Source organism: Gossypium raimondii, chromosome 3 (assembly GCF_025698545.1).
Source record: "Gossypium raimondii isolate GPD5lz chromosome 3, ASM2569854v1, whole genome shotgun sequence".
Classification (NCBI taxonomy): Eukaryota; Viridiplantae; Streptophyta; class Magnoliopsida; order Malvales; family Malvaceae; genus Gossypium; species Gossypium raimondii.
The window spans coordinates 54,835,945-54,854,346 of record NC_068567.1 but is presented as its reverse complement, the minus strand read 5'-3'; the positions used below and the strand labels follow the sequence as shown (position 1 = coordinate 54,854,346).

The following is an 18,402-nucleotide window of genomic DNA, read 5'->3' as shown; positions in this document are numbered from 1 at the left end:
CCAAATCCTTCATGAGAAACCAACGACCACCACACAATGAGAAAACTGAAAACCTAACTTGACGACGATGTTATCTGCTTTTGCTCCACCAACCCTAGCTTCTAATTGACAGACAATATCTGACTTATACTCTAAATCATACTCGTGAAAAATACACAAAAATTTTGTACTAGCACAACCTTGACAATTCCATGAAAAAATAGACAAATCCATATCAAACACAAGAAATAAACAAGTGAACACAAACTTTTACTAATCGAAACAAAAGGAGTCTTGCAATCTTTTTCCATTTTTTTAAGCATCTGAATCACCAACAATATCCATTTGAGAACTAATAAGTTCCACCATGGAATTTATGAAATCTGTAAGTGAAATATGAGCATTACCATAAGCCTTGAACTTATCACCTCTGCCTTCGAAGAGTTCTATTAAAGGCTTTACCATACTTGCTCAAATTAAATCTACCACTGGATCCACGACCTTTACCTACATGGATACATTTTCCTACCTCTACCAAGTTATTATTAATGTTTTTATTTTTTAAAACCTTCATGCCCATAGAATCCATGTTTTCCCTAAAAGAAACTATTGAATTTTTCCTCGGGTTTAGCATTCCTTTTTCCACAATGACCTCTACACCCATTGGTCCTACAAAAATAGGTTTAAAACGAAAAAATCAGCATGCACTCCATTTTGGGCCACAACAGATTGACCCAGCTCACCATTTATGGCCTATATGTCATCATTTTCACCTAGGCCCACCACGTGTGGGACTTTCTTAAAAGTGGACTTTTGAGTATTTTTATTATTAGTAGCCATAACATCATGTTTCAAAAAGACGTGGTTTCTCCTTCCTTATTCAAGTCGTCATCTTTAATGCCCCCAGTATTCAAGGCTTCAAATTTGGATCCAGACGCTCTAAGGTCTGATGTCATTGTCGGTTGACTTCTATTTTCCTTGGAGTTTCACTGGCTTTTCCTTTTAACTAGCATTGAAAGTCTATAGGTCGTCGTCTCCTCCATCAGAGTTTCACCAGTCCTCCTCCGAACCACCATCATCTCCTCCATTTCTATTTGGTTTAGATCAATAAAAATTTTTGGGCATCCCTCCTTCAGGTGACCATATCATCCATAGCCGAAGCAAACTACCAGCAGCAATTCGAACTCAACTCGATGGAGATGTCCATTAATCAGAACCTAAGAAGTCAACGATTTATCAAGATTGATGTAAACCACCATCCCAACAAACTTACCTCTCATTCTACTATATGTGTTCAAGTCTAGTTTAGTAACATTGCCAACCATCCCCTCGATTTCTTCAAGGATTCGACATTTGTACAAAAACCCCAGGAGCCTTGGGAGTTTGATCCATGCCTTAACCACACTTGGGTATAGCTACATCAGATTAAAATCTGTGGTCCAAGGTTGCATTATAAGGTACTGCCCAAAAATGCTCCACGGTCCTTTAGAAAAACACTTTCTCATAGTCCTCTTTATTTTGAAATTTTGCTAAGAAATATTCATTTTCTATCTCCATTAATTGAAAAGGCGATGAAGGCCTCCATAAAACACTGACTTTGCAGTGCATTATACCCAATAGATTGTCCCAAGAGTTTGAGGACCACTGTGGTTGCCATGTTCTTAATCAGAATTTGATTAACTCTTTCAGAAAAGTTAATCACTGGAATAGCATTAACCACCAATCTTGTAATATCCTTATCCATTAGTTCAATCTTATCGTCATCTCCAAACCAAATTTGGGTACCCAACTCCTTAGAACCACTGGCCAAATTCCCCAATAATTTATCTTTCCAAGAAAGCATCGACTTTGGTTCATCATCGACCACCATGTCAATGCCTTCATTCGTATTATGATCCTTGAAGTGTACTTTTTAGTTGAACAATTTTCAGAGAAACTGGGATTTTTACTTTCACTAGCCATAATGATTTATTATTTTGGAGTACAATTTTGGGGCGATGTTTCAAGTTCCTTTATTATTTGTCTTTGAATAGTATAATCGATAACTGGAGTTTTATAAAACTTTTAATCGATCCCAATCAAATTAACTTCGATAGCCAATCAATTAATCAAACTAATTCGATACAATTGATTAATTCAATTTTAATCGAAGTAGCCTCAGTTCTTTGGAAGTTAGTTCCTTAGCCAATCGTTGTCTCAATGATATCTAACAGCTATTCTTCACCCTGGCCTATTTTTGCTATTAGAAAACAATAGCATTTTATTAGTGAAGGCATAGACTTAAATGTAAGCTCATGATTTGTAAGAAGAGGTTCAAATTTGAGGATGATTTACCCTTGAAAGCCAATCTTGCACTAGTTCAAATAAAGTAGCACAATGAATAATGTGCGAAGGAATATAGAGTCACGTCTTGTTTGCAAAACGGCATTTTAGATGTGATAGATAGAATCATGGCATTGTTAACAATTTTACGCTAATTAGAAATGCATTTTATGACAAGAATAAGAGTAAAAACTTAAAAGCAGTACTTAGCTAAAGGCTAAGCTTGTATTTATTTTTTTGGTGTGTTTTGGAAAGCTACTAGTGCATGGTTTTTACAGCCATCAAAGTAACGATTTGTTGAGATAATTAAAGAAAGTAACAGTACATGGAATAATGGGTAGTCAAAATACTGTTGGGAAATTTAAGAGAGTAACTAGCAGAGAAAAAATTAAGGTAGGTCAAACTTTATTAAGCTTTTTAAGATAAGCCTTTTGTGTAGTGGCCTAATTTTGTCCGGCCCAGACAAAACAAAACAAAAAACCTAAAAACAAATAAATAACAAAAAAAAAAAAATAAAAGTCTAGTCCTTTTACAAGCCCAAAGCCAACTATCCTAAACTTAAAGTGAAAAAAGAAAAAAAACCCTAATCCCTTCAGTCCCCGCCTCTACCAAGTCAACAGGCACACCCCCAAAGTTGTTCGTGCCCCTAGGATTGCCTTCTGCCAATTTCACCAAAATAGAAAAGGGTGCATCTCCCCATCATTGTTGACCGAAAGCTTCCTCACGACCACCATGCAAAGGCTTGAAACAGAAACAGGAACAAAAGCAGTGAAGCAGGAAAGAAAAGAAAAGAAAATATATTGTGTAATATATCTGGCTATAAAAGCCAAAAACTATGTTGTAATTTGGACACAAGAAATCGAATACAAAAAAGTTAAAAGAACATATAGTTTTTTTTTTCAAAGAAAACATAAAAAAGGGAAAAAGGTTTTACTTGTGACGCCTTGTCTTCTGCCATCGTGGGAGGCTTGCTCCAACCTGAAAGGCCTTTGAACCTACTAGGGTTCCATCGAGAGCCTCGTCGGAAAGGTAGAAACCGAAAGATTTCCAGCCCTTTTGTCAAGTTTTGGCTTAATTTTTGGGGGTTTAAACCCCAGATTGGCATTCTACATGAAAAATAGGGTCAAATGGGGTCTTTTTTTTGAACTTCTGGCCATCGGCGGAGGCGGTTGCCATTGTTGATGACCGGTGGTCACGGCGGAGACTCGTCGGCCTCGTGACCGGAGAAGAGGGGTCTTGAGAGAAAAAAAAAGAAGAAAGAAAGAATTTTTTTTGAAACAAGTTTTAAATGATTTTTTAAATGATTTTTTAAACTTATATAGATTTATTAAAACGATGTCGTTTTGACCTAATCAGGATCCATCTAGGATCCGCGTGCTTTCAAATGGGAGGATATAATTGCTGCTTTGACCCTTCCACTTTTTTGCTATTTTTCAAGCTTGTCCTACAATTCATTATTCCACTTTTATTCTTTCCCTTCTATTTTATTCTTGCGCAATTCAGTCCCTTAACCCACTGTTAACCCATTGAGGCAATGACACATGTAAATATGGTCGGGACCATTGTACTTTGAGTCTCTGTAATTTTCTATCCCATTTTAATCTAATCCTTTATATTATGTTTCCTTATAGTTTAGGCTTTTAATTTTGTTATATTTTCAAATTTAGTCCTTTATTTCCTTTTCTTTATTTTTTAATTCATTAAAGTTAGCCCATTTATTTATTTTAAATTTAGTCCTTTATTTTTTTAAATTTAGCCCATTTATAATTTTTCTATTTACATTTTTCCCGATAATTTCTCAATTGTTTTATTTTGGTATTTTATTTTAATTATCAATACTATTAATATTATTAAGTAATTATCATTGCTAATTAATATTTTTTAATTTGCTCAAATATCATTATTTTATGTAATTATATTATTATCATACATTTTATATTATTTCACTATTATTATCATTATTATCATATAGTATTATTAGTTGAATATCATTATTTTATGTAATTATATTATTATCATACATTTTATATTATTTCACTATTATTATCATTATTATCATATAGTATTATTAGTTGAATATTATTATTGTTATTATTTCTTATTATTGTATTTATTATAGTATTGCCATTTTATTCCATTATTTATGTTGTTATTTTGTTAACACTATAATTTTGCCATCATCGTACATTGTATATTATGCTACATACACTCATTCGTTTTTCAGCATAAGCACACAAAAAATAAATAAAACCGAGGCAATATTTGTTATTTTCGGGATTCGAGGAGTCGTGTTCCTAACTTACTAAGTATGGCCCATTCCTAGAACCGAAATAACCAAACATCCTATTTAAAATTCAAGACACTTAGGACTTAGGTAATAATTAAATGACGATTATTCTTGTTTTCAAGGATTCAAGACCTTGTGTATCTTTTCTTCTCGATTAACTCAAAATAAAAAGGCTTTTTCCATAAAATTTAATTTAGCTAGAGATGTTTTAATTAAATAACATCATACAAAGAGGGGATCATATTTTAATTTCTTTTCGAATTCTCAATTTTCGACTCTAAGATATCAAGTAATCAACTAGGTACCAATTTTGGGCGTTATGAGGGTGCTAATCCTTCCTCATGCGTAACTGACTCTCGAACCCATTTGTTGGATTTTGTAGACCAAAAATCATCGTTTTAGTAAATCTAACATTTTATTAAAATGATCAAATTACGTGGTGATTCGATCACACCTAATAAAAAAGATTGGTGGCGACTCCATTTTCATTTTAAAATAAAAAGTAGAGTTCCGAAAAGGTTTCGACAGCTTGGTGACTCCACTTGGGAAAAATAAGAGAGTCAAGCCGCGAGTTGATTACTTTTTGGTCTTTTTGTCAAAAATTGAGAATTTGGGTTTAAATTGGCGACCCCTTCCTTGCATTTAATCATTCATGTTTTGGTGGTAATTAATGTCTTTGTTATCTTGGGTTACATAGCGATCTAATACATCTGTTTTATTGGTTCGAAAGTTTCTCTTTATGTTTTCACATATTGCATGGCATAATCGTTCTATTCTACCCTTCTTAAGTGGGAGTGACAAGCTATTCCTTCGTGAAGTTTTCACCTCCGCATAGGATAATGGACCGCTTTCAGGATACATTTGTACCTATGTCTTCGTGAGGTCTTCACCTCCGCACAGACATAGGGAAATGTATTCCCCTGAACTAAACTTTGTCCGTATGAGCCTATAATTGGTAAGGATTGAGGAATCTGTTGGTTCAGGTACCTTACTGTAAAACCAAACCGCATGTAATAAACCCTAAGAGCTAGCCCTAGGAAGAACCATGTCAAACCTTTAACAGTTACTCGAATAGACTACAAAGAAGAGACATTTTAATTGTTATTCTTTGCTTTGTATCCAAGTTTTACACAAAAATGTACTGACGTGTTTTGTTTTGTTTTGTTTTGGTTGTGGTTACATCACATTTTCATCTTAAAAGAAAGGTGTTGATTCGTGTTCAATTGCTAAATAAAGAGTTTGTCATGGAAAAGGTATTTCTTGATAAAGTGGAAGTATCCATTTTATGTAAAGAAACTCGTTTTCTAGTAAAGTTATTTTAATGGAATTAAACTAGAATCAGTGCCTTTTGCATGTATTTTTTCCATTCATTAATATTACATTTCATTACATGCAATAAATATCATGAAACCCAAAAGCGCGTCGAGTTCAGAACTCTAGTACAAAGCCTGATGGACAACGAAGAATTAGAATTCTTTAAAGACATTAAGGATCAGAAGGAGAAGATGTTTGTGGCTCCAAAGAGGGAACTAAGGAAGGGAACCTATCAAAAATTTGTCCCTATATCCCTAACAGTGTTCTAAACAACTGGAATAGGAAGGAGATCCCTGTAGTATTTAGGACTATTTTAGAGTAATATTCAGAACATACCTGTTGCTCTAAGTTTGGGAGTAATAGGGATTTTTTTGTGAAAAGGCGTATGTCCATTATCTTTATTTCAATGAAAACAATACATTTTTATGTCCCACTTGACAAATATTCTACTTTTTTTTCTCTTTTTTCTCGTACTCATACCACACATTTAATCATTCTTAAATTCATTTGTTCATTGGGTCTCCTTTTATTCATGTAATAGGTTTCCGGATATCAATGATTTAAGCGACACTGCTGTTACTTAAAGTCTCCTTTCGAGCATGATATGTGTCTAGAGGAATCTTAGGACTTTGAAGATGATCGAGATTGTAACTTGTTTCCTGATTTGTTAAGGATGGTAGAGCAATATGAGAAACATATCATACCTCACAAAGAGTCAGTAGAAGTTGTGAGCTTAGGGGATGAACAAGAAAAGAAAGAAGTGAAAATCGAAATTTACATCACTGTAGAGACAAGGCGAGACCTCGTTGAGTTACTTTAAGAATTCAAAGATGTCTTCGCATGGTCATATTAAGACATGTCTAGTTTAAGTACTAATATTATGGTACACCAGCTTCGGAGGTCAGATGTCCTGATGAAAATAAAAGAAGAGGTCAATAAATAATTTGACGTTAATATCCTACAAGTGGTCAAATATTCGGAGCGGGTAACCAATATAGTCCTCGTCCTAAAGAAAGATAAAAAAGTGTAAATGTTTGTGGACTACAGGGATTTAAACAATCCCAGCCCGAAGGACAATTTCCCGTTGCCTCACATCGATACCCTAGTGGACAACACGGTAGGTCGTTCACTGTTCTCATTCATGGATGGTTTCTCTAGATACAACCAGATAAAGATGCATCTTGAAGATATGGAGAAGACCACATTCGTAACAATGCGGAGAAAATTTTGTTATAAAGTGATGCCATTCAGACTGAAAAATATGGGAGCAATATATCAAAGAGCTATGGTAACTTTGTTTCATGATATGATGCACAAAGGAATTGATGTTTCTGTCGATGATATAATCGCAAAATCCTGAATAGAAAAAAAGCATGTGAAAGTCTTGAAGAAACTATTTTTAAGGTTGAGAAAATTCCAACTACAGCTGAATCTATAAAAATGCACTTTTGGGGCCACGTTAGGTAAATTGCTGGGATTTGTAGTCAACGAGAAAATGGTTAAGATTGACCCAGATAAAGTCAAGGTTATACAGAAGTTACCACCATCGCATACCCAAAAAAAGGTTTGGGGTTTCTTAGGAAGGTTAAACTGCATTGCTCGGTTCATTTTACAAATAACCGAGAAATATGACCCCATATTCGTCTCCTTAAGAAACATGATCCAGGTGTATAGGATGAGGATTGCCAGAAGACCTTCGACAAGGTCAGACATTACTTGTCTAACGCCCTAGTACTGATGCCACCGAGCCTAGATAAACCACTGATACTGTACTTGGCAGTATTTGGAAATTCTATGAGATGCGTACTTGGGCAACATGATGAGTCAAGAAGGAAAGAAAGAGTAATCTATTACCTCAGTAAAAAGATTACTGAATGCGAGACAATATATTCGTCAATCGAGAAGCTCTACTACGCCTTAATTTGGACTACCAAGAGGCTAAGACAATATATGTTGTACCATACAACTTGGCTCATCTCAAAGATGGATCATCTGAAGTACATGATGGAGTTAACTACGTTGAATGGAATAATGGCTCGATGGAAAATTCTGCTCTTCGAATTGGATATACTCTATGTGAACCAGAAGGAAGTAAAAGAAAGTGCAATAGCAGATTTCCTAGCTAGTAGAGCTCTAGAGGATTACGAACCTTTAAATTTCGATTTCCCAAATGAGGATCTGATGTATGTTGCAACCACTGAAGAAGGTGCTTCAAGAGAATATCCCTAGAAATTAAATTTTAACAGCGCCTCAAACGCCATGGGTAACAGAATTAGGGTAGTCCTGGTATCCCAAGATGGAGATCATTATCCTTTCAACAATAAACTTATTTTTGATTGCATAAATAACATGGCAGAATACGTGACATGCATTATAGGTATCCGTGCAGCTATAGAACGCAAGATCAAGGTACTGGAGGTATACGAGGACTCTGCACTAGTAATCTATCAACTCAAAGGTGAATGGGAGACGAGAGATCCAAAGTTGATTGATTATCGAAAGTTGGTTCTTGAGTTAATTAAGGAGTTTGATGACATCATCTTGTACTACCTCTCACAAGATGAAAATCAGATGGTCGATGCCTTCGATACATTAGTTTTTATTATTAAAGTGAACAAGCAAGAGGATATGAAACCTATCCAGATGAACACTTATGAGTCCCCGACCCATTGTTACAACATCAAGAAAGAAGAAAGAGATGATCACCCTTGGTACGAGGATATATTGCGATATGAAATGATCCGTGAATACCCTGAGCATGCAATCAAAAATGATAAAAGGACTCTAAAAAGACTGGCTAATGAGTACGTCCTAGATGGGGAGATCTTATACAAAAGAAGAAAGGACCAAATGTTACTAAGGTGTGTAGATGTTGTTGTGGCCTAGAAAATCCTAGAATAAGTCAATGAGAGTGTTTGCAGAACACATGCTAATGGTTTTACAATGGCCAGGCAAATCATGAGATTCAGATATTATTGGTCCACCATGGAAACGGATTGTATCAATTATGCCAAGAGATGTCATAAGTGTCAAATTTATAGAGACAAAATTCATGTGCCGCCTTTACATCTTCATGTTATGACTTCTCCATGGCCTTTCTCTATGTGGGAGCATGGATGTTATTGGGCCGATCTCTGCAAAAGTTTCAAATGGGTATCTATTCATCTTTATGGTTATTGACTACTTCACAAAATGGGTACAAGCCACTTTATGCCAATGTCACAAAGTCAACAGTTAGCAAATTCTTAAAGAAAGAGATCATATGTTGACATGGAATACCAAAAAGGATCATATATGATAATTTATTAAATTTGAACAAAATCATGATAACAAAGGTCTACAGTCAATTCAAAATCAAACATCACAACTCTTCACCATATCATTAAAAAATGAATGGTGCAGTGAAGGCAGCCAATAAGAACATTAAGAAGATCGTAGGGAAAATGACAGAAACTTATAAAGATTGGATGAGAAGTTACCATTTTCCCTCTATGCTTATCGAATATCTGTCAGAACCTCCACCAGGGTAACACCTTCCTCATTAGTTTATGGAATGGTGGTAGCTTGCCTATTGAAGTCGAGATTCATTCTTTCCGAGTTTTATCAGAGTTGAAGTTAGATAAAGCAGAATGGATCTAATCTCGATATGATCAGTTGAACTTGATCGAAGAGAAGAGGCTAAAAGCTATCCTTCATGGTCAGATGTACCAAAAATGAATGATGCAAGCTTGTGACAAAAAAGTTAGCCCAAAGAGTTCCATGATGGGGACCTGGTGTTGAAAAAATCCTTCTCATACAAAAGGACTACAAAGGAAAATAGATGCCGAATTGGGAAGGACCTTATGTGGTAAAGAAAACCTTTTTTAGAGGGATGGTGATTCTAACCGAGATGGATGGTAAAGATCTACCCAACCACGTGAACTTGGATTCAATCAAAAAATACTTCCCTTAAAAAGAGGAGAGGCTAAGGCAAAAACCTACAAAGGGCGTCTTGAGACCAAATGAGTTTTGAGTAGAAAACCCAAAAAGGTTACTCAAATTTTGATCAAAGAATGGGGATGTAATAGCCATTCCCCTCAAAGGTAACAAGGAGGAGAAACTTTACATCTTAGGGCATCGACAAAGTGTTAGCGTATGCCCAAAGATCAATCATGAGATGGTTGTAATAACATACTTGATTTATCATGTTTATTAATATAAGGCGTTACCATTATTATTTCAGTTTCTTTTCTGTGTATATAAATAAACTGTTTTATAATAATGTCCTGAGAATAATATGATTATTCTTAAAAGTTCCTTAGTCAAGTATTATTGTTGGATAGGACAACGATAATGCATTAAGACTAACGTGTTGTTGATTGATGATAAAGAGTTGTCATTGATATGGAATGTCAGAATCATTACATGAATATGTGTGTTAGAGAACAACATATTGGACTGACCCGTTTTGAGTATGTTTCTTAGATTATTATGTAATTGTCACGACATTACTCATAATGATTAATATTTATATGATCCTCAGACTTGAGATCATCATAATCCCAACATCGTGAGTTGTATATTTTGATACAGTTAAACGTACACCATAACTGGTTGTTCTATAAAGACTGATGTTAGATATACCACAATCTATGTAGAGGGATATGGTTGGTCGATATAGGATAAGTCCCTCCTACATAATGGGAGTAATATCTTAGGCTACTTGATTAAGTGAGACTAGAAATGCATGGCCATGCTCAAATAAGTTGATATTAGATGTCATACTTATTTGTATATCGTAGTCTGCTTAAGATATCAAGGAACATGGAATGGACAATGCAAGTGTGACTATTCCATGACTTGTGTCCAATCCAAAGATAAATGACTTAAGGATTATTGCATAAAAGGTTAATCATAAAAAGGTTATGTCGAATCATGATCTCTTGTGACTTAGGTAGCAATGATGCATTGCTAGATGCCACTCATTGTTCGTAGCATTAGAATCGTTCTAGTGTTCTTGCTAACGTTACAAGAACCTCTGTGGTCACACCTATAGTTGAAATGAACGGAATAAACCATAGTTGGTATTGTTTTGGGGTCGCTTGAATTAAATTAATTATAGAATTAATTTAATTCGGTAATCAAATTCGAACACATTATGTACAAGGTTGTTTATGCGTATAGTGAGGACATGAATTTGGTTAGCATAAGAATTCAAATAAATATATGGTTTACCGAACTTATATTATAATTAATGTAATTATAATTTTGATTAAAATATTATTATATTTATTTAATTCTTTAAAAAACACTAAAACAAAAGGATATATATAATCTCGTTTTCTTTGTTTGAGTCTAGCGACCTTCAAAGAAAAATAACTCTCAAAAGCTGTTTTGGGGATTCCTTCCGTTCAGTAGTCAACTGGGTGGATTACGTAGAGGTAGGAATCACGATAGATTCTTGGTTTGGTTCGACAAACAGATCGGACTACTCGTTGTTGAGGTGTTCTTGTCTACTCTGAATAAACATTAGGTAATTTCGCAACCTCTTTCACCCCGATTCGTTCGTCACACATGGATCCCTGGTTAGGATCGCTGGATTTTTATTTTTCGCTGCGCCATAGAGGTGCCGGCGATCCAACAGTGGTGTCAGAGCCACTTGTGTGATACGGACTCGGGTTTAAATACTTGGGTGATGCTATTGTATGAGATGCATGCTTTAATTTTAGTAAATTTTGACTGTTTAAATAGTTTAATAGTAACCTGATAACCGTTCCTTTTGACAATGGATTAAATGTTAATCATGATGTTATGGCCTATTTGGTTTTATGTTATTACAGTTAAATGTTAACAGATCTATAATGGTGCGACGGTGGTGTTGACAGTTTCCAGTAAAAGCTAACTAGTTAGTGGAACAAGGGTTGTTCCGGCATGAAACCTCATCCCGAAAACACGATTATATTGATAAAAGTTATCAAATCGTGAGGTTTTACTTGAATGGGGTATGCGGTTCGTACCACGGGGGCTCCGCCCCCACACCCCCGGCTTCTATCATATTTTTGGGGATGGGGATCTGAGGAGGGTTTCGGTCGCGGGCCTTCGGCCCTCTCCCTTCACCACCTCAGCCCCCATCTTCTTAAAGTATTATTTTATATATAATAAATAAAACTTGGTGGGCCATAAAGTTGAAAGGATATGTTTTAATACACCTTAACAAAAGTGTTTATTTGTATATGCTATTTTTGACATGCACGGTGTTTAAAATGCATAGTTATAGCCCAACAACCTATTTGATAAAAAAAGGTTGTAATTTTATAAATACGGCCTGCGTGTCGTGCCTTGCTACTATTCTCTTGTATTTCTCTTCTCATCTTACTCCCTCGTATGTAAAACGAGTTTCTACATATTGTAATCTGCAAGAGTTGCTGTGGGCTAGCCGAGATGGAAGATGGGCCAACCAGTGTGGACTGATAGCTTGAAAACTGGCTTACACCTTTAGGTTTCCTTTTGGTTCTCCCATTGGCTTGGGTTGCGCCTCCTTAGTTTATGGGCTATAACTATTGCATTTATTTATTGCTTTATTCATGTATGAGATGCTATGGATGTCTAAAGCATGCCAAATTTTAAACATGTTAAAATTTGATAATAATGAACCACATTAATTGATGAGATCAATTAAATGGCTAAATGGACTAAAGTAAATCATAATTGGTGAGATGAAACGATCTTAATAAAATCCCTCTATTAAAATATTAAGTCAACATAGCCTTCTAATTTTGCCCTCGTTAAGGCCTCGATCAATACTGTGTAGGTTCTGCTAAAGCGAAGTACTAGTATTTATCTTGGTTAAACGCGAAGAATAAACAAGTGATATTCGCAGGTTAAAATTGGTTAATGACTTGACTAGGTTATTCTAATAGGATTAGAAACCTAGAGGCAAGTAATTTGGATAAATCATACGATGATTAGAACAAGAGTTGTTCACCAAACTTTAGGAGTTACATATGATGTAATTAGCAAGTGTTGCTTACCTAGATATCCATAATCTTGAGAGTAAAGCCAAAGCTGACTTAAGAGGAGGTGAAATATGGATCCTTAACCTACTTGAAATGCTTTTTAAGAAAGCCTTTTCGAAACTAACGTATGAGGGTATTAGTTTTGTAGTAAAATAGTGTGATCATCATTTAATTAAGTCCTTTTAATGATTAATATAAATTTGATAAATTTTCACACGCATAATTTCATTGTTGTAGATATATTATGGCTGCAAACACAAATACACTATCATTGCGATCGGTCCTTGAGAAGGACAAGTTGAATGGTTTAAATTTTCTTGACTGGTTCCGTAACTTGAGGATTGTCCTCAAACAAGAACGGAAATTATATGTCATTGAACAACCAGTTCCTAACGAGCCACCCACTAATGCCTCGAGGGCTGATAGAGATGCTTACAGGAAGTATCTCGATGACATGGTAGACATTGGATGTCTTATGCTTGCCACTATGAATCCTGAGCTTCAGAAGCAACATGAGGACATGGTTGCTTATGAAATGATTGAGCACCTGAAAGAACTTTATCAGGGGCAAGCAAGGCAAGAGAGGTTCGATATCTCTAAGGCCCTATTCCAATGTAAGCTGGCTGAAGGAAGCCCAGTGGGACCTCATGTCCTTAAGATGATTGGCTATATTGAAAGCCTGTCTAAGCTTGGATTTCCATTGAGCCAAGAGTTGGCCACTGATGTTATTTTGCAATCATTGCCAGATAGCTACAGCCAGTTTGTCCTCAATTTTAATATGAATGAGATTGATAAGACTCTGCCACAGTTGCTCAGTATGTTACGAACTGCTGAAGGCAACATGAAAAAGGTTAGACCCAAGCCTATACTGATGGTCCGTAATAATAAGGGCAAGGGAAAGGCCAAAGTTCAGGCAAAGCCCAAGGGCAAAGCTAGACCCAAGCCTAGAAAAGTAAAGGCTGCATTGAAACCTAAAGGAGGGGTGGCTAAGGAAGGAAACTGTTTTCATTGTGGTGTGTTGGACATTGAAGCGAATCGCCTATCTATCTTGAGGAACTCAAGAAGGCCAAAATAAGCGGAACGTCTGCTTCAGGTATTTATGTTATTGATATTAATTTATCAACTACTACTTCATGGGTATTAGATACTGGTTGTGGTTCTCACATTTGTACTTCTGTACAGGGACTGCAAAGGAGTGGGACTTTGACTAGAGGAGATGTGGACCTACGAGTTGGAAATGGAGCAAAAGTTGTTGCATTAGTTGTGGGAACATATAATTTATCTTTGCCTAGTGGACTTGGTTTATGTTTAGAGGATTGTTATTATGTGCCCAGTTTGACTAAAAACATTATTTCAATTTCTTGTTTAGACAAAATTGGTTTTGAGATAATTATTAAGAATAATTGTTGTTCCTTTTATCTCAATAATGTTTTCTATGGTTCGGCACAAGTGAATAATGGCCTCTATGTTTTAGATCAAATGAATCTCATCTACAACATAAATACTAAAAGATCAAAAATAAATGACTCAAATCAAACTTATTTATGGCATTATCGTTTGGGCCACATAAGTGAGGAACGCATATCCAAGCTCCATAAAGATGGTTTCTTGGATTCATTTGTTTTTGAACAATTTGAAATATGTGAATCTTGCTTATTGGGAAAAATGACTAAGTCTCCTTTTACTGGTAAAAGTGAACGAGCTAGTGATTTATTGGGCCTAATACATTCTGATGTATGTGGGCCAATAAATATACAGGCTAGAGGAGGATTTCATTACTTCATCACTTTCACTAATGATTTCAATAGATATGGGTATGTCTATCTCATGCGCCATAAGTCTGAATCCCTTGAAAAGTTCAAGGAATTCAAAAATGAAGTACAAAATCAACTAGGAAAAACTATCAAGACACTTCGATCTGATCGAGGTGGAGAGTATATGAGCTTAGAGTTTGATGATCTTTTGAAGCAATGTGGGATTGTCTCACAACTTACTCCTCCTGGTACTCCTCAATGGAATGGAGTTTCTGAAAGAAGAAATCAAACTTTGTTAGACATGGTTCGATCCATGATGAGTCATGCTGATCTACCGACTTCCTTTTGGGGACATGCACTTGAGACAGCTACTTTCACACTAAATCGTGTTCCATCTAAATCGGTTCAAAAGACACTATATGAGATATGGACTGGGAAACGTCCTAGTATGTCTTTTATGAAAATTTGGGGTTGCGAAGCTTATGTTAAACGTCAGACGTCTACTAAGCTTGAACCCAAATCTGAAAAATGTATTTTTGTGGGGCATCCAAAAGAAACCAAAGGATATTATTTCTTTAATCCCACTGAGAACAAAATACTTGTTGCTCGGACTGGTGTCTTCCTAGAGAGAGAATTTGTTTCTAGAAAAGGAAGTGGGAAAAAGATTGAACTTGATAAAGTTCGAGAATCGCAAAATACCACTGAACCAGAGATAGAACAACAGCAAGTTCCACAAGGGTTGAGGAACAAGTAATTCTTGAGAAACACAACCATCTGCGTAGATCTTTAAGGAACGCCAAGCACCGAGAGATATGGATTTTCGTTACAATGCATAGTGACGTTCTCTCGATAGATCAAGATGAGCCTAGGACTTATCAAGAAGCGGTGACGAGCCCAGACCCTGAGAAATGGCTTGAAGCTATGAGATCTGAGATGGATTCCATGTATAAAAACCAAGTATGGACTTTGGTTGACCCACTCGAAGGGGTTAAGCCCATAGGGTGCAAGTGGGTTTTCAAAAAGAAAACCGACATGGATGGCAATGTACAAACATACAAGGGGCGATTAGTCGCTAAAGGTTTTCGTCAAGTTCATGGTGTTGACTATGATGAAACCTTTTCTCCTGTAGCTATGTTTAAATCCATCAGGATCTTGCTAGCTATAGCTGCATTTCATGACTATGAAATCTGGCAGATGGACGTCAAAACAGCTTTCCTTAATGTGAAACTTGAAGAGGATGTGTACATGACACAACTTGAAGGTTTTGTCAATCCAAAGGATCTTTGGAAAGATATGTAAGCTACAAAGATCCATTTATGGATTAAAGCAAGCTTCTCAAGTTGGAATCTTCGTTTTAATGATGCAATCAAAGAGTTTGGTTTTATCAAAATGAAGATGAGCCATGTGTTTACAAGAAAGTTAGTGGGAGCACTATAACATTCTTGGTAATTGTATGTGGATGACATACTTATCATAGGAAATGACATACCTACCTTGCGTCTATTAAGACTTGGTTAGGAAATTGTTTTTCTATGAAGGACTTGGGCAAAGCAACTTACATCTTAGGAGTAAAGATCTATAGAGATAGATCAAGACGACTACTAGGTCTAAGCCAAAGTACATACATAGACAAAGTACTGAAAAGGTTCAGTATGGAAGAATCTAAGAGAGGATTCCTACCTATGAGACATGGTATTTCACTCTCGAAGGAAATGTGTCCTTCAACTCCACAGGAGAGAGAACAAATGAGTAAAATTCCATATGCTTCCGCTATTGGATCTATCATGTATGCCATGTTATGTACCCGTCCAGATGTCTCATATGCCTTAAGCATGACGAGCAGATACCAAGTAGATCCCGGTGAAAGTCACTGGACCACAGTCAAGAATATCCTTAAGTACTTGAGAAGAACTAAGGATGTTTTCCTACTATATGGAGGTGAGGAAGAGTTAAGTGTAAAAGGTTACACGATGCTAGCTTCAAACCGATAAGGACGATTCTCGATCACAATCGGGTTTTGTGTTTTGCCTTAATGGTGGTCTTGTGAGTGGAAAAGTTCAAAGCAAAGTACGATGTCGATTCTAAAAGCAGAGGTGAGTATATTGCGACCGGTGAGGCGAGAAAAGAAGCGGTTTGGATCAAAAGTTCATTACTGAACTAGGGCTTGTGCCTAGCATATCAGATGCTATAGAACTCCGATGTGATAATAATGGAGCCATTGCACAAGCTAAAGAACCTAGATCTCACCAGCGATCCAAACATATACTTAGGCGCTACCATCTTATTCGAGAGATTATCGATCGAGGGGATGTAGAGATATGCAGAGTACCTACAGATGATAACATTGCTGATCCCTTGACCAAGCCTCTGACACAGTAGAAGCATGATTGTCACACTAAGTCACTTGGTATTAGATATATAAGTGATTGGTCTTAGTGCTAGTGGGAGATTGTTAGAGTATGCCCAAAGATCAATCATGAGATGGTTGTAATAACATACTTGATTTATCATGTTTATTAATATAAGGCGTTACCATTATTATTTCAGTTTCTTTTCTGTGTATATAAATAAACTGTTTTATAATAATGTCCTGAGAATAATATGATTATTCTTAAAAGTTCCTTAGTCAAGTATTATTGTTGGATAGGACAACGATAATGCATTAAGACTAACGTGTTGTTGATTGATGATAAAGAGTTGTCATTGATATGGAATGTCGAATCATTACATGAATATGTGTGTTAGAGAACAACATATTGGACCTGACCCGTTATGAGTATGTTTCTTGGATTATTATGTAATTGTCACGACATTACTCATAATGATTAATATTTATATGGTCCTCAGACTTGAGATCATCATAATCCCAACATCGTGAGTTGTATATTTTGATACTGATCAAACGTGCATCGTGAATCGGTTGTTCTATAAAGACCGATGTTGGATATACCACAATCTATGTAGAGGGATATGGTTGGTAGATATAGGATAAGTCCCTCCTACATAATGGGAGTAATATCTTAAGCCACTTGATTAAGTGAGACTAGAAATGCACGGCCATGCTCAAATAAGTTGATATTAGATGTCATACTTATTTGTATATCGTAGTCTGCTTAAGATATCAAGGAACATGGAATGGACAATGCAAGTGTGACTATTCCATGACTTGTGCCCAATCCAGAGATAAAGGACTTAAGGATTATTGTATAAAAGGTTAATCATAAAAAGGTTATGTCGAATCATGATCTCTTGTGACTTAGGTAGCAATGATGCATTGCTAGATGCCACTCATTGTTCGTAGCATTAGAATCGTTCTAGTGTTCTTGCTAACGTTACAAGAACCTCTGTGGTCACACCCTATAGTTGAAATGAACGGAATAAACCATAGTTGGTATTGTTTTTGGGGTCGCTTGAATTAAATTAATTATAGAATTAATTTAATTCGGTAATCAAATTCGAACACATTATGTACAAGGTTGTTTGTACGTATAGTGAGGACATGAATTTGGTTAGCATAAGAATTCAAATAAATATATGGTTTACCGAACTTATATTATAATTAATGTAATTATAATTTTAGATTAAAATATTATTATATTTATTTAATTCTTTAAAAAACCCTAAAACAAAAGGATATATATAATCCGTTTTTCTTTGTTTGAGTCTAGCGACCTTCAAAGAAAAATAACTCTCAAATCGCTTTTGGGGATTCCTTCCGTTCGTAGTCAACTGGGTGGATTACGTGAAATTT

General features: G+C 35.8%; 1 protein-coding gene across 1 annotated transcript; it reads left to right on the top strand.

Annotated features, from left to right (window-relative positions):
- Positions 1–7,885: 7,885 nt before the first annotated feature.
- On the top strand, positions 7,886–8,788 carry LOC105795970 (uncharacterized). Its single transcript, XM_012625618.1, has 2 exons — positions 7,886–8,108; positions 8,259–8,788. The coding sequence occupies exons 1-2, from the start codon at positions 7,886–7,888 to the stop codon at positions 8,786–8,788; spliced, it is 753 nt and encodes a 250-aa protein (XP_012481072.1).
- The last annotated feature ends 9,614 nt before the right edge of the window (positions 8,789–18,402 follow it).

Coding starts and splice junctions, on each gene's coding strand:
- LOC105795970 (XM_012625618.1), top strand. CDS start 7,886: ATGGATCATCTGAAGTACATGATGGAGTTAACTACGTTGAATGGAATA. Junction 8,109..8,258: donor TGTTGCAACCACTGAAGAAG/GTGCTTCAAGAG, acceptor ATAACATGGCAG/AATACGTGACATGCATTATA.